This window comes from Haliotis asinina, chromosome 6, assembly GCF_037392515.1.
Source record: "Haliotis asinina isolate JCU_RB_2024 chromosome 6, JCU_Hal_asi_v2, whole genome shotgun sequence".
Classification (NCBI taxonomy): Eukaryota; Metazoa; Mollusca; class Gastropoda; order Lepetellida; family Haliotidae; genus Haliotis; species Haliotis asinina.
This window is the reverse complement of record NC_090285.1, coordinates 8,494,055-8,511,133: the sequence shown is the minus strand read 5'-3', so window position 1 is coordinate 8,511,133 and position 17,079 is coordinate 8,494,055. Positions and strand designations below refer to the sequence as shown.

The window sequence follows — 17,079 nt, the reverse complement described above, 5'->3', positions numbered from 1 at the left end:
GAAAAAATTCACTCTGCGACATGAAAGTTGATGGATCATGACTGATGCCCGGCCAATTGGCAAGGTATGTTGTTTACCTACTAGCTGCAAACGTACATTCCTCACTCAACATGGCGATGTTGTGTCAACAGTGACTTCTTGCCGTTTGGGAATAATGTTTAGTCGGTGAAATATAACTTTGATGTCTGCTGGTAGATTATACACTAATCCAAACATTTCCTCCCTGTACTACATGTAGAATTAGACTTTGACCTTGTTAACTCATTAAGCCCTAGAGCCACTTCACTGCTTAACTCCTGGAACCCTCGCTGATTGCTCTAATGGCTGGGCAGAGACCAGTTAGCGTTAAGACAGCGTGTATCGGACGACGTAGGGACCTTGAAAGGCGACCATTCCTAAGACAGAGAAAGCAGAGGTGTGACGAGGCGGTGACTAATGTTCTGACATGAGAAAACAGGACGATCCTATACCAAAACTTTATATCTGAAATGGCTGCAACATTGATGGGCATAATCGTCATTGTGAAAAGTTACCACAGTGTCCTGTTCTCGCGAGTTTCAGTAGACAGAAGAAAAGGTAGCGTCTATTTTACGGAGATAGACTTAGTGAAAAGAACAGAGAGGAGAACACCAAGACAGCATGCTATTTCATCCAACATGGACATCTGATTTGGTCATTATCAATAGGTGAAAAAGAGAAGTAAGTGACATACTGATTATAAGCAGCATACACAGTTCACTAGAAGCTTTAGCTGGCTTCTCAAAGACTTTACTAACGATTAATGCACAATAACCTAACCTACTAACATGATTATGGAATCTTCATCGTAGTCATGTAGTCACATACATACATACATACATACATATATATATATATATATATATATATAATGCATGATGCGATTAAGACTAGCAAGCGATGTTATGTTGTGTGGAAGTATTGTATTCTGTAAATTAAATGATATGACCACAACCTTAGCTTTGCGAGAGATTTGAAAACGTGCTTCAGTTTCATGACCAAATTAAACACAAATGGTTAAAGTATCTGCAGCAGGACGTCAGTTAATACGCTGGTTTAATTCAGTGGATTATGGAATGTTGACTACGTATGTCAAGTCAGACAATGAGAAAACAGGGTTTACTTGGGCAAGCTAGATACTTCGCAGAATACAGGATATGTCAATGAAAAACACTTCTACTCGAAAAAAACATTGGACATGTTGCAAACGACATCTTATTTGGAACACTTACAACTGCATTTGAATGCTATCACTGGGACATCAGTCACCCATCACAATAACACCAGGCCATTTGGCAAAGTATTTACAAAAAGATGAAAGGTCACTTATCAACTCGTTTCAGTTTGTCTGGTAATCACGTAATCTGCTTTGCGCATTTGTTGGTTATTGACCTGCATCACAGTCCTAGATAGTGCTAAGATCGCAATGGTAAATCAGATTCCGTATACACTAAACAGAAATTGTTACACATGAGGCACTCGGGTTGCGTCCTGGTGTAAACGATTCAACTGTTTGAATGCTCGCTGGACTGTGAAATACAGTCCTGTCTACCCCATCAATGTCAGCGACCTACATACGTATGTGTAACAGTTCTTTTGATGAAGGATGAAACTCAACTGTCAAGTATCAAAGAGAGAGGTATGGTGAAATGTGTATTTAGCGGTCAGTGGGTTGTGACAACTAACAAGAAACTTGCATTCTTTGTTGAGAGGCAGGAGGACGGTGGCAGATTGTAACTATCTTGTAAACCACTTCAGGAAACGTTAAACTGAACTTCTCGTGTTGAGCCTCAGATGATCATCTTACTCTATTACTTTATCAGCTCAGTTGAAGAGGTAGGCCTGTGGCACATTTTTGAAGTTTAGGAAAAAGCTGCGTAAAACTAAACTCACTCACTCAGCAATGCCCGAAGCCTTGCGACATGAGACTCCTAATTAAGTGGTTGGTCCAAGAACACCAAGAGTGAATGAAAAGCTGATTATCCTGTTATGTTTCTGAGGAACTGCGGTAACAAGGTCCCAGGTCCCTCTGGTGGTGACACAGTTCCTGTTTCACATACCAATTTGTCAAAACAGATTTGGGTGTATCTCAGTTCTGGAGATAATATGTTCATCCGCTTAGCCAGAACATAGACGACGCTAACTGCCATCAAGCCCTATTTGATCATTTCGCATCTTCTAACATAATATCAATCATAATATAATTATTATGAATTTCACACAGGTGTATAAGTTGCAGCTCTTGAGCTCTGGAGTTAAAAAGTAAATGGAACCTTTCTCTCTCTCTCTCTCTCTCTCTCTCTCTATATATATATATATATATATATAGAGAGAGAGAGAGAGAGATAGTATAAAATAAAATAAAAAAACTTAAACAACAGTTAAGAAAGTCCGCATTCTACCCACAGTTGAGGCAGAGTCAGAGTCAGATAGTCACACGATTCATCCCCCGGAGACACAAGCGACTCTCGTGATCGGGACTGTCAGACTGGCAGATCCTTTTAGTCCATGTCATCTAATTGAAACTCACCATTACGTTGATCTTAGGACCCGAATGACATTCACTGTAGCCTATAGTACTAAGTGTACAAGCAAATCAACTACTTACTGGTATGGAGTCCGTTGAATATTCATAGTTCTGCTTTGGAGGGCGTGGGTGAGTTGGTTTTACAGCAATATCACGGTGGCAGACACAGCGAGAGTCAACGGTCGTCTACTCGTCTAGCAGCTGTTCAGTATTTCTTTTCTTCTTTTGAATCCCATTTAAAGCAAGTTTAATTGTGTAAATTCAATTAATAATGATGTATGAACAGGTTTCAATGACGTTCATCATGAATATTAGTCAGTTATCAATGGAAGGATCAGTAGCTGATTAGATAAGTTTACATTCCAGTGGTTATTCTCGTCTTGTGTTGGAAATGATCGGGTTATTAGACAACGCAGAGACTTGATGATTAAATAAACGCTTTAGCTCATTTCGCCCAAGAAGTGATTTCGACATTACTACATGAGCAAACTAATACAATGGTATGACAGGCACAGTAAGAATAGATGCTTACGGTCTCGAAACATTCACCAGTCCGTAGCCATTTCTGGTGAATAATATAATCGCTGATGCACCACAGTACTATTCATTTGAATAAACAGATCGTCAACAGATCTGAACGCTTATCCTGTCATTTAATATTACTAATAATTTTCGTGTACATACATGTCCTGAGAGAATATACCAAAGTATATTTTATATTTAGATCCATGCATGTATATTTGAAGTCTTTGGATGTGAATATTACAGAAGACGTACAAATTTACCACTTCTCCTTCAAGTGGCATTCCAACAGTTCCAGTGTTTGGCGTCCACATTATAATTGATCACGTTTTCTAAGTTTTAGAAATGTGAGAGGGTGATCATGATTTTCGATTTCAGCAAACTTTTGGCGTCATTCATGCATTATCACGAAAAGATGACGAGGAAACGAACTGTGGACCTGGACGTCAAACCCTTTTACCTCATGGCTGTTCCAAAATAAACATGCAGAATTATTTTCGGAATTATTGCATGCCAGTCAATCTTTTTTTCAGGATAACCTGTTTAATCCAAGGTGATATTGTCCTGAAGCAATTGAGTCGTGTGAACTGCATTGTAATTGCTTTGAAGTTGCTTGAATTGATTTCATTATAACAACACAGTTGTATATTGTATAAACACCACCTGTTGTTTCGTATTGAATAAGCCTGCGTTTACGCTTCGTTTACGGGTACAATATTGTGTCAGTTTGGGAGTGAAATATATAGTTTTGTTATAAAGGTCGTTGGGGGGAATATGACTATCAAAGGGATAAATATTTTAAATCACGAACTTTGTAGGATCCTTTTATCAATTATAGTTCTCATTTAGTTATTTCTTTAGTTAGATTTGTTATCTGAGTGGTATATAGATAAATATTTTACGAATGGTTTGAATTAGTAACTGAGATTGTTAGTGGCAGTATCCTCACGGGGGGTAAAGTACTATAAAATTATTGTCCTCCCGAGAGGGTACCATAATAAGTCCCATAATAAACCTAAAACTTTCCACTGTTTTACTCGTAGCATACGTGTAGTGTTAATGTATGGCTATATATGACGAAAAATTGCTGAAGGGACGGTGTAAATCCAGCTGGGGACCATGTAGGAAGCAAATGTACTGTAAGTTACAGTAAGTACTGCAGGTTCCTATCTGTGTACTTGCATTAATTTCTAAAATATTCATCTGCAGTATATTGACGTTCTCAGATTAAGGGCACTTTTTTTATTTGTGGCTCTTTATTACATGTGCCAGCCTCAATTCCGAACCTGTGTGAACAGTATTTCAAATGATCAATGGCCAAAACCTTAATATGCTTCGAGGCCTAGTTTTAACTCAGTATATGATAGCGATTTAGAGACTGACACTTGGGCTGCATTGCAATGAAATTCCAACAAAACCTCGAAACCTTATTTGCACTTTGATTGTCTCAGATGTAGGGAAGATATGATGTCTAAACTTGGGAACTTAATTAGTCGTTCCATATGTCAGTCTAAGAACAATCAATTATAACATTTCTTTCAAGAGAAAATATACGCTGTGTATCTTCCACAGTCACCTCCATCAGCATGATCACAGGAAGAATGTTTTACACACAGAGAACACACACACATATGAAAATGAAAACATATGAATAGTTAAAATTTCTTCACGGTTTTCAACGCCTCAAAGTAGAAGAATTTGCATGTGCTAAAACATCACAGGAATCCCTAGTATTGTCACTGTTCGTTAGCGATTCTCAAATATGTGCAGGCGATGTTTTTCTTGTCATACAATCGCCGTGGGTTTCATGTTTTTGTAGTGAGGGATGTCTTGCTTATATTTGCTGTTGACCGCCTGTCCAAATGGCACTGTACATTCACCCCAACCTACGAGCGACAAATATGTTGTCATTATACAAGAATCGTCTTTTCACTAATGAACAAAATAGATGACATTGCTTTATCTGAACAGCCTCGTCATCCGTATATTTCTTCTGTATATAATGTACCTATCTGTGAGTCATGTCAACCACAGGAACTTCCTGTGTTGGAGTATATCAGCTAACTCATTGAGGTATGGTCGGTACAAATTGTTCAACAATATACGTGTTTCTTCAAGCATTGGTCCAGCTTTCTTCTTCTTCTCAGTGACGTGCATGTGCGGTATGCGGGCGATCTTTCTCAGGAAATCGTCAGTGTAATCCGAAATAATGTTTATTCATCCTTGATATAAGGGTGTTACGAATGACCACCGCTTTCACCAATACGTAATGATCTCACAGCATTGACAATGAGCTTCAAATATGTTTACCCATGTGGGGCATTGTACCCCGGCCGTCAGAGTGACGTTCGAACGCTTCAAACACTAAACACAAACACTAACTTTCTTTGCCGATTTTCTTGTTTACCACATTGAAAAGAGGATATTCAACAGTTTTTTCTTGTATTATAAATAACTTACTCAGTTTTAGAAAGTCATATACTTCTCGCAGTGAACCCTCCATGCCGTTGTTGTAGTCTTCAGTCCTTAGGACAAGGAAATATTCCCTACTGAAAACGTTCAGCCATTCCTTCGTGAACACTGAGTAATATCCAATGAAGATGCTAGTCTGAAAAAGAAAAGCGTGTGTATTAAGTTATAAATAAACTGAAACAAGCAAATATTAATCTACCGTTGAAATGTTTTTCAATGAAGACGACACAATGACCTCCGTGTGAAATGCATTTTAAATAGAGAATGCTAAACGAGGTCTCATTGCACACGAATTATACAAAAGGAAGTGTCCTTCTTATAGTAGCCAACCGAGCGAAAGCGAGGTCAGCTACCATAGGAAGTTTCGTATAATTCGTATGTAATGAGACCAAGCATAGTATTTTATTTATTAGCCACGTTTTACATGCATTAAACCGACAAAACAGCGGTTTGTCGACCAAATATTTGAAATCATTTTGATGTCATCTGAGTATTCTATTGTACCCCAAAGATGTACCTTCTAAATCTTTCGTAGGGTCCATGCAGGTAGCAAAGGTACTGTAAGACCCCATGGACCCTGGTATGGTGATCTACCTTCAGTTGTCGGCGGTCTATAGCCTGTTTTTATATTGTATCGTCCTCTATAGTTGAATTGTTTTAGATTTCATTACTAGTTTTAAATATTTTCCTGTGATAGTCTACTTGCTTTACTGTCCTTTGTTGACAGATTTTTTACCATTCTCTACTATGTATGACATTAATGGTTCTCGTCACGATATGGCTGAAATATTGCCGATGTGACGTTAAATGTTAACTCACTCACTCACTCTAAATCTTTCGTCAGTTCAACACAATATCGCTCTGGTTTTCACACGTTCCCTGTCACCACATACAAAGTAAAGCAGTTCCGTAGCTCTGAGATGCTGTATGACGAAGTACAAGGCATGTAACATATTACACTTCAAATATGTTTTCTAGAGAATTTGTTTCGAATATGTAGGGGTTGAGTGCGGTGCCTCACTGAATCCTGTTTCAGTACAGTACCAAATAGATGAATAAATACATAGCTTTTGTCAATATGTTTCTGTGATTATTTTGGAAATGGTACCTTGACAGGCTGGTGCCAAAATCAGGCGGCTTACCGGAAGTTGTCTAGAAACATCCAAGCTGTACAGACATCGCCGTACTGAGTTGTTCCTCATACAACCTTCCTCGATCTGAACAGCCCGTAGCACATCCTTATGAAATGACTGAGGCGAATCCCCACGGTTTAGGAATATGTAATCCGAGTACAATCTGTAGTTATCGTATATTGTTTGCATATAGTCATGCAATGTTTATTCCTTGATAATAATCCGCTTGAACTGTCATACTTGATGTAATGTAGAGAATGGCTCATTGCAAATACAATGACATCGATCATTTGTAAAGTTGTACCTTCATCTTGCAAGTTATGTGGAAACAGTCTGTACATATTCCATTATGGACCAGACTATCCAGTGAGCGTCGATCTATGTCACTGGGATAAGATAACATATGTCAACCAAGTCAGCGAGCCTGACCACCCGATCCCGCCAGTCCTTTATTACGACAAACATGTGTTACTGAAAATCAATTCCAGCCCGGATCTTCATAATCATTAACTTAGGATATGAAGATGACGATACTGATTATAATTAGATGAATTATCAACTAATATCGAAAATGTTGATTGTGTGGTCCAAAGAAGGTTTTTAGATACAGGCTGTGAAATGCATCATTATGTTTATGAGCATCGGTTGCATGCTTACTTTCAGTGGGATTCCTCAAAATTATAATGAACTTGGGATCTTTATACATGTGCTTCATGAGGTATGGTTTAAGAACCACGGGTTCTTTGAGACCTGCATTTTGGGGGATCATGTTCCATCTCAGGAAATTATAGAATCTACCGGTGTTCAGTACCCTGCTGTACGTCAAAAGGTTTTCTCATTAGTGCTGGTACTGGCATACAACTTGCGATGCGATAAATCAAGACACTAAAATTTTAGTCATGAGGATATATTGCCAAAGTACTGTGCTCTGAAGCTGCGATACCATACTAAAACCCCTAATTCTTACACCAACTAGATCACAACTGAACCGTCTTAAAGCATTTGAATTATCGTAACGGGATATACGACACTGTAGAACTTTGCATCGATTCAGTCCAAGAGTTAAGGCATGATTTATTTACCCCAGAGGAACAAAAGGTTTGAACATTTGTTCCTATGTAAAAGTGACTGAATTTTAAGAATATATCTCGCTTACGAGTCAAAACTTGACCAATGTTTCTCTGGATGGCGCTGCAGTCACCTACTACTGCACTACTGGAAATGTTGATTTTTGTTTGTATTCTTGGCAAGCGTAAGACCTTGACCCGCGACATTTCTATCAGAGTAATTTGCCTTTCGTATATGAGTGTAATTCCATGTTCAACTTTGTCTGGAACTGTGGTACGGGCAGAGATGTGCGAATGTCGTGGTAGAAGAATATGAATCTAAACAAAGTCCAAGCGGATGAACAATTCTTCCTGTACCTCTAACGATCCGTACACTATACATCGATCCGTAACTTAATTAACTCCCCTTGATACTGATACTACATACATTAAATTATTTTGGAATCGATACATGTCTGGCATACTCCGCCTGAACTCCACCTTGTGAACAGGCAGTGATACAGCATGGCTTCCAAACCTTCTCCAAATAAACTGAGGAGAATCACTGAAATAACAATAATTATTATATTATTATCTAACCTGTTATCTTATTATGAAAGTTGGTAGAGGTGACATTCTCTTCAATCAGTTGTGCAGGAAATCCTCGAGTATAGCTGGTGAAGTTACATGGCTTCATGGATCCAAGTTGACGGGTGAAACCTGAATGTCGATAAACATCATTATTATGAGCTGCTGCTAATGTGTTTATCCGTCAGAAACCTTCATAAATTATTCAGATTTTTCTTTCGGTGTTTTTAAGGAAAACGTACGGTACTATCAGAATTAACCCATTGAATGAGTTTTGAACATATGTTTTTGTTGCCAGTTTTATCAGGGACTGTTAGTATGGAATGATATAATGATGTGACATGTCTGAGGTGATTACCACTTTGGTTAGGCCCATGAAGGAAGGTATGAGGCTGACAAACCCCGACCAATGCGTCAGGCCAACCGGGATTCTGACTCTCATGGACAGGCCTCTGGTATGCCTTAAAACTATCAACAGCGAAATGAGGTGTCTCACTTTTACCACTACTGACCCTACAATCAACAAGTGAACAAGACAGTTGTAACTGGCTATGTGACCGCATAAACTAAAATGTATCTGCTGGATGCTGAAGGTGTTACCAATAAAGGAACAAAACTCATTGGAAGATTATTCACCTGCATGCTGAAATTATTTGAAAAAAAGTACGTCATATAACAACCGTTTTCCAAAGGATGACATTAGGATTTGAAGAGTGATAAAATGTTCCGGATAGAATGCTTTCTATATTGTGGAAACGCCAACACAAAGTGTCCTGAAGCGACTGTTATAGAACCAGAGTTACTCGAGTTAAAGGTTGAACGTACCATATCTACAACTGCTCCAATAATACATGCTCTTGCCACCTTGGTGCCTACAGCCCAGCACGTCTTCCTGAGCTCTAATTCGACTGGAGAGGTCGTGAGTTCCTGACTTGCTCACACCCAGAATATGGTAGTAGGGAAGACAGCGTAGTTCGCGTTTTCCACACTCGTCAGAGTACCAGCATGGGTTTTTGTAGTTTGGAAGGAACTTAGGCCTCTCCTTTATTGACACAGAGAGTGAGTGAGTGAGTGAGTATGGTTGAGCATCACTTTTAGCAATAGTTCAGTATCAGGGTAGGGGACATCACAAATGGGCTCCAGACATTCAGTCCAACTTGCGTCTTCGGCGAGACAAACAAACGCTCTAACCACTACGCAATCCCCCAGCAACAAAAGAAACATTTACAGTTTTGAAGCTAATATCATAGTATACTACTGTTTAGAGTGACCAATATGCCTCGAGTATACCCCGAGTGAATTCGAACATGAAGAAAGAAATCATTTCTGCTTGTGTTATCATTAACATTAGCCATTATCTCTGTTGCTAGCCGCAAACCATGCATAGAATGTCTTCTGTCTTTATTTTCCCGCCAATACACTGCCTGTCTGGAGAATGACGTCCAACGTGTAATATTGTGTGAAATTCTGTCCATGTTTGGTTGGTCTTGTGGTACACAGGAGAACTGCTCTGCCACACATAAATATAGAGGAGACACACTGTAAGAATCAAGATCCATAGGGTGTGTTTTGTCCCCATATTTGTCCACTGAAAATAATGCCATCATACTTTGGATGAACACTTGTGATATAAAGCACATACAATGGGTTGATCGAAGGACACACACTAAATACAGCTTTGTGAGTGCTTAAGCGGCACTTTGAACGGCATGTTAGCACATGTACATGCAGTGACGCAACTGATTAAATATTCACTGGTTTGAGTAAGTTGAACAACTTTCAAAAACTGCGAAAAAGAAGGGCGCTGAACCACACCTGCACCACGTTTGATTCAAACGCCCAAATCTTGTGCATGTGGAAGACCGACTTCATTTGTGTTTGTGCAAATGTGATAATGAACATGCCTACCTCACCTATTTTCTTTGTGTTTTCGGATGCACGTCGTTACTGGAAGAATATCAATGACCACGTGTCACTACATGTTTAGAAGTTCTGCAATACACCACCATGAACACAACACTGCTGCCCAGAGTGAAGGAGGTATCTTCCTCAAACTGATTATTACAGGACCAGCATAGTATTGAATGTGTCTGTATTAAATAAGGAACCGCAATATTGACGTTTCAGTTTTAGTTCCATTTATACTGTCGTATAATGTTACACATCACAAGGACATACCGCAAGGGAAGTATACGGTAAACATCGATCAAAAGCTGTAGCCAGTTATCAGGGGACACACAGACTGCAAAATGGCTACTGTCAAATGCCTATCAAGTGTATCCTTCCTAAATTATCTCTAGGCTTCGTCAAGCTGGCAACCAGTAGTTTGTAAGTCGTATGTTAAAAGAACTTTCGTCAAGGTTCTTTCTTCAGTTTGCATATACTGATAATGTAAAGGGCATTTTAAAACTCAGCTAAAATATTTTATTGAAAATTATATTTTGTTAGTGGTATCTAGTTGCCAGCAGTTATGTACCCTTAAGTATGCACAGATTTTGTTCTGTGCAACATGCATTTCCGAAATATTAGTATGTGGCTGAGCATGATTGTTTTACTGTGAATTCAGGTATTTGCACAGCACCAAAAGACATCCCATTGCCCCAATACATTATTATGCAAATGTTTGCTAGGTTGTTACGCTAGACATTTGTTTTGAAGTTGTACAAACTTATCAAATTTAGGGTAACGAAGTTAGGTGACACCGACACCTAATCGAAACAGGTTGTTGCGAGAGTTTGTTTTCTGTAATTTGTATTATCATTGATTAAGCGATAGTTATCATTGGGTCACAATGTTTAGAGGTTTGTGTGTGGATTGTGGGTCACTTTGCATATCATACATGTTCAGTGGCAATAGCATTTTTAGTGTCAGTCGTTCTTGATAGCACTTCAGTTACCTGCCCTTAGCAAGCTATTGTGTACTTCCTGTTCGCAATATTCTGACTAAATAGCGACACAGCAACATTTTGCTCTTATGCTCTAATGTTCCCGGCGCTGTGTCAGTGGATTTACACTCGAGATTATACTGGGGTTGTGTGCATCTGCCTATCATCGACTGTTTGTCAACAGCATCATATTCATGACTGACACTCCGTGCCTGACTGCTCACTGAGGAAACTACCTTCAGATGATATATCTGATCTCGCTGCAAAATGCCAGGATTCTGGCGAGTTGATAGTTTATATTTGTAACCCATTGCCTTAGACTTGTGACTCAACTGCATGGTGCAAGAATTTGTATTGTGATTCATTGTAACTTGCTCTCTGTTTGCTCAGTATGTCATTTGGTATTTTAGACTTGTCTGTGTTATATTTGGCTGGTTCAGAGAGGATTTCGTGTACGGTAATTTATTACCAGTAACACAATCATGTCAATTTCCATGTTTTGCTGGCTTCTTGCCCAAAGCGTTTTTAAGGATTGAGTGTTTATGAAAACGTATTGTGGCATATATTTACAAAATGCTAGTAATCTACAAAGTGCACCAATAATTTTAGTTACTAAGTTTCTGTATATACTGGTCATTTTACACATGGCTGAAAGAATTGTGTCCCTGGGATCATCGTTGGTTGTAATGTAAATAGCGTTTTAAAGAGTCATTAATTTGTTTTATTGTATTATAATGATTATTATTTTATATCTAAATAGCAACTGAGCTATCAGGTACTTTTACAGTGTAATGTTTTCACGTTTGTCATGCTCAGTAATTTGAGTTAGGTACACTGACCATGAAGCAAGTTGAAGCAGTTGTAGAATATTTTGGTTATATGAAAGCTGCATTTTCCCACTGCTTTATATTTTACTATGTTTGTTTGTCTTTCATTGAACATAAATTGGTGTTATGCATATAAAGATTTTTTTAAAATTAATATTTGATATTTCAAAGTATTTTATTTCAAATGTGGTTTAATATTAAGATATGTCATTAATTATTCTATGCCATGTTTTCATGTTGAACATGTAATATAGCATAAACGTGTCAGGTTTCATGTATATTCAAGCACTGAGTTTTGGTTATATGACACTTTGAGAAATGTTCAAGGTCAGTTATGATATAAACATATTTTCATAAAGCATAATTTCCAGTTAGATTATATTGTTCATTGTCTTAAGCTAGGTTAAGTGTTGTTTGAAGAACTATACATGTGGCGTAGGCCCAATGAAAATTGAAAGTCAATCAAGAAAATAATAACTGGTAATTTCAGGCACTAAGGAACTAATGATCAGGTACTGATGAGTGTCAGATTCAAGTTATAATCCCATGGTGTACTTCATGCGGATCAGTTGTGTAGCTTCACGCTGAATTATTGAAATTTCCGTCGGGATATAAAAGCAGTGTTCCAAATCCATATTCGAAACGTGACGTATGTCTTCTAAACTAACTAAGAAGGGTGAAGGTCTGGGGTAGAATACGCCTTCAGCAACCCATGATTGCCATAAAAGGCGTCTATGCTTGTCGTAAGAGCCGACTAATGAGATCGGGCTCACCGACTTGGTTGACACATGTCATTGGTTTCCAGATCGATGCCCATGTTGTTGATCACTGGATCGTCTGTCCCAGACTCGATTACTTACAGACCGCCGCCACGTAGCTTGAAAATTGCAGAGGGTGACGTAAAACAAAACTCACTCACTCATTCACTCAACACGGAAAAGTAATGAAACAATCCAAACAAATACCTATCTGTTTTCCTTCTCTTCTCCAAATGCTCCCAAGTCAGTGAAGGCAGGTTACTGTAGGCAGGTTACTGTAACATCCATGTTGAGACATACATCCCCAACCGTCTCAGGTGTTTTAAATGTCAGAAATATGGACACGGTGTATCTACCTGTACATTGTCTGTTGTGTATGCTCACTGTGGTGAGAAGACACAAACAACAGAAGATTGTGACAGTGATTTTAAAAAATGCACCAACTGCTCAGGCGACCATTCATCTTCATCAAAACAGTGTCCAATCTTGAGAGAGCAAATGGAAATAAATAGAATAAAGTATACCCAAAATATCTCTTTTTCTGAAGCAAAAAAACTGGTGAAGAGATCTGACCTTACAGAGAGTTATGCTACAGTAGCAAAAGCATCATCTGTGCGTAGCTCTAAAATAACAAAATCATCTACAAGCTGCCAGACTATCTTGTCTTGGGTCAACAGCGACTCTCCACAACTTCTATACCCAGCTCTGTCATCCCACACTGAGGAATCACTTTGTGGAACATCAAAGTCTACTTCTGATCATAAATCATCTTCGCAGTCACGCACTGAATCTCAATCTACAACTGATAGACAACAAACTGCTAAAGGTACATCTAAGCCTAAGCCTGATGCTTCAAAACAACAAAGTGGCAGAGCTCCTAAAGGGTCACAAAACAAAATTCAATTGCTCAATAAATATGGGTCTCTTGAAGACATGGACGTTTCTGAAAACGTCCATTCTAGGGCACATGGCTTGTCGCCCTCCAAAAGAGTGCGGGGTAGATCCCCTATAAATCCCCCTAAAAGATAGTTTATTTCAATGATATTGTACAGTGGAACTGCAGAGGATTGAAGACTAATTTGCATGAATTACAGCTATTAGTCCAAGATTTTACACCTTCAGCGATATGTCTCCAAGAGACATATTTAAAACAAACAGATACATTTGACCTTCGTCATTTTAATGCAGATCATTCTTTTTCACCTCCGGGTGATAGAGCCACTGGCGGGTCATCCGTTCTAGTCAGACAAAAAGTTATTCAAAGCCCTGTTTCACTTAATACTAATATGCAGGCTGTTGCAGTGAGAATTACTTTACATGTAGCGTTTATGCTCTCTCTATATTTCGCCATCTTCGACGTTTGCCAAAACTGATCTTCAAGCCCTGTATGACCAACTGCCGAAGCCCAGTATTACAATGGGAGATTTAAATGGGCACAACCCACCCAGGGGTAGTGTAACTACAAACACTAAAGGGAAATTGTTGGAGGACTTTTGTTCTGACAATGATTTATGTATTTATAATGATGGTTCCAACACATATTTACACCCTGGTACAGGGACCTATTCTGCTCTTGACTTGTCATTGACAAATTCAGAACTACTAAATGAATTTGAATGGTCAGTCAACGATGACCTGTGTGGAAGTGACCATTTTCCTACTGTATTAAAATGTGTAACTCCATCCGATGTTCCTCCATCATCAAGACGAAATTTTAAAAAGGCTAACTGGGCTTTATATGAAACATTGTGTGCTGAAAAGCTTAAACCTGAACGTTTTATTGACGTTCCAGATGCTATTAAATGCTTTTCTGATCACCTGAACTCCATAGCTGATGTGTGTATACCAAATTCCTCTGTAGTTCCACACATAAGAAAACCATGGTTCAACTATGCTGCAAACAAGGTAGGAAGGCAAGGAAAACATTATTTCCGTCGCCATCCTATGGTGCATAATTTAAATAAATTTAAAATTTTAAATGCTAAAGCACGGCGTACTTTTAAACAAAACAAACGCCAATTTTGGCAAAATTATGTGTCCAAAATAAATTCTCGGACACCCATGTCCAAGGTAAGTAACATGGTCCAGAAAATCAAAGGTAAAGGTACTAAATCTACTGTCCATCATCTTAAACATGGAGATCAATTGCTTACTGATAAATCAGATATTGCTAATAAACTAGGTGAAACCCTTGCTAAAATTCTTCCTCTTCTAATTATATACCTAAATTTCAGCAATATCAAAAACAACAAGAAACGAAAACTATTAATTTCAATTCTGATAATGGGGAAGATTATAATGAAACGTGTTCTATTCATGAACTCCATACTGCTCTTGATCAAGCTCATGACACTGCTACAGGAGCTGACAACATACATTATCAACTCCTCAAACATTTACCAGAACCCTGTCTGGAAAGTCTCCTAAATATTTTTGATGATATTTGGACATCGGACAACTTTCCTCCATCATGGCGTGACGCCATAGTAGTACCAATACCTAAACCTGGACGTGATCATACCGATCCATCCAATTATCGGCCGATTTCATTAACAAGCTGTGTTTGCAAAACCATGGAATGCACGATAAATAATCGACTTGTTTCGTACTTGGAAACAAATAACCTTATCACAGATATACAATGTGGTTTCCGGAAAAACAGAAGCACTGTCGATCACTTAGTGCGTTTAGAATCATTTGTTAAAAACGCAGTAATTAACAACCAACACGCCGTGTCTATCTTTTTTGATCTTGAAAAAGCATATGACACTACTTGGAAATATGGCATTTTAAGAGATTTACATGACTTCGGACTGTGAGGCCGTTTGCCTGAATTTATAACCAACGTTTTAAATAACAGACACTTCCAGGTCCGTGTGGGTTCTACCCTGTCTGATCATTACAATCAGGATCAGGGTGTTCCACAAGGCAGTATTTTGTCTGTCACTCTTTTTAGCATCAAGATCAACAGTTTATCTAAAGTTTTAAATGATTCAATTGATGGATCGTTATTTGTGGATGATTTTAATACTTCTTGTCGTGGTAAAAATATGCATACCATTGAACGGCAATTGCAGTTGTGTTTAAACAAGATTAATAAATGGTGTCTTGAAAACGGCTTTAAATTTTCCAAATCGAAAACTAACTGCATACATTTTTGTCGTAAATACAAACCACATAAAGATCCTGAACTGTCTCTACATGAGACGCCCATTAAAGTTGTGAAGCAAGCCAAATTTTTGGGTCTAATCTTTTATTCACATTAAACTTTTTTACCTCATATCAAATCACTTAAAACTAAATGCCTGAAAGCACTTGACTTGTTGAAAGTTGTTTCAAATTCAAAATGGGGAGGGGATCAAGCTACCCTTCTCCATCTATATCGATCACTCGTTCGTTCTAAACTTGATTATGGCTCCATCGTCTATGGTGGAGCCTGCAAAAGCAATCTTAAACTTCTTGACCCTGTCCATCACCAAGGTCTAAGACTTTGTCTTGGGTCCTTCAGAACTTCACCTATTGACAGTCCTTACGTTGAGGCCGATGAAGCATCTCTTGCACAACGGCGTATCAAATCATCTTTACAATATATCACAAAACTATACTGTAACGAATCTAACCCTGCATATAACTGTGTCTTTAATCCTCTGTATGAGGATTTATATAGCAAAAAGTCTTGTCTTGTTCCACCTCTTGGGCTCAGAATAAAGCCGTTTATTGCTGCTGCTGGTATTGAGCTGGACAGTATAGCTCCCTTCCGTCTTCTTTCCTCTCCCCCTTGGCAGTTGGTTAGACCACAGGTTGACCTAACATTAACTACATTTAAAAATTCAGAAACGAATGAATTACAGTATAAAAAGAGAAAATAATCAATTGAAACATAAATATAACAATTATAAATCCTTATTTACAAATGGGTCCAAGGACGGTGGCGCAGTTGCTTGTGCTACTGTCACTGGATCCAGAACAATATCTTCTAGATTACCAAACAATAGTTCTATTTTTACAGCAGAAGCTAACGCCATATTAACAGCTCTTAAATATACTTGGGCAGTCTCCATATTTGAAGAGGTCATTAAGCGACGATGTCGTATTGGTCACACCAGATACACGCATATATACCTTTTGAAAGATGAGGATCCTCCATTTTGTATCCCTTGTGATGAAAGAATCACGGTCAAGCATGTCTTGCTGGACTGCGTGGAATATTCCATCACAAGGGATACCAATTTTAAATCACGTAGTATGAAGGACCTTTTTACTAATATCAGTTCTCATTTGATTATTGGATTTTTAAAAGAATT

The 17,079-nt window shown here is 38.4% G+C and overlaps 1 protein-coding gene across 1 annotated transcript; it reads right to left on the bottom strand.

The window, feature by feature from the left end:
- Window positions 1–5,086: 5,086 nt before the first annotated feature.
- Window positions 5,087–7,441, bottom strand: LOC137286814 (carbohydrate sulfotransferase 15-like). The gene is made up of 4 exons (XM_067818817.1): window positions 7,333–7,441; window positions 6,682–6,839; window positions 5,528–5,675; window positions 5,087–5,268 (listed from the first exon to the last, which is right to left on the bottom strand). The coding sequence occupies exons 1-4, from the start codon at window positions 7,439–7,441 to the stop codon at window positions 5,087–5,089; spliced, it is 597 nt and encodes a 198-aa protein (XP_067674918.1).
- Between the last annotated feature and the right edge of the window lie 9,638 nt (window positions 7,442–17,079).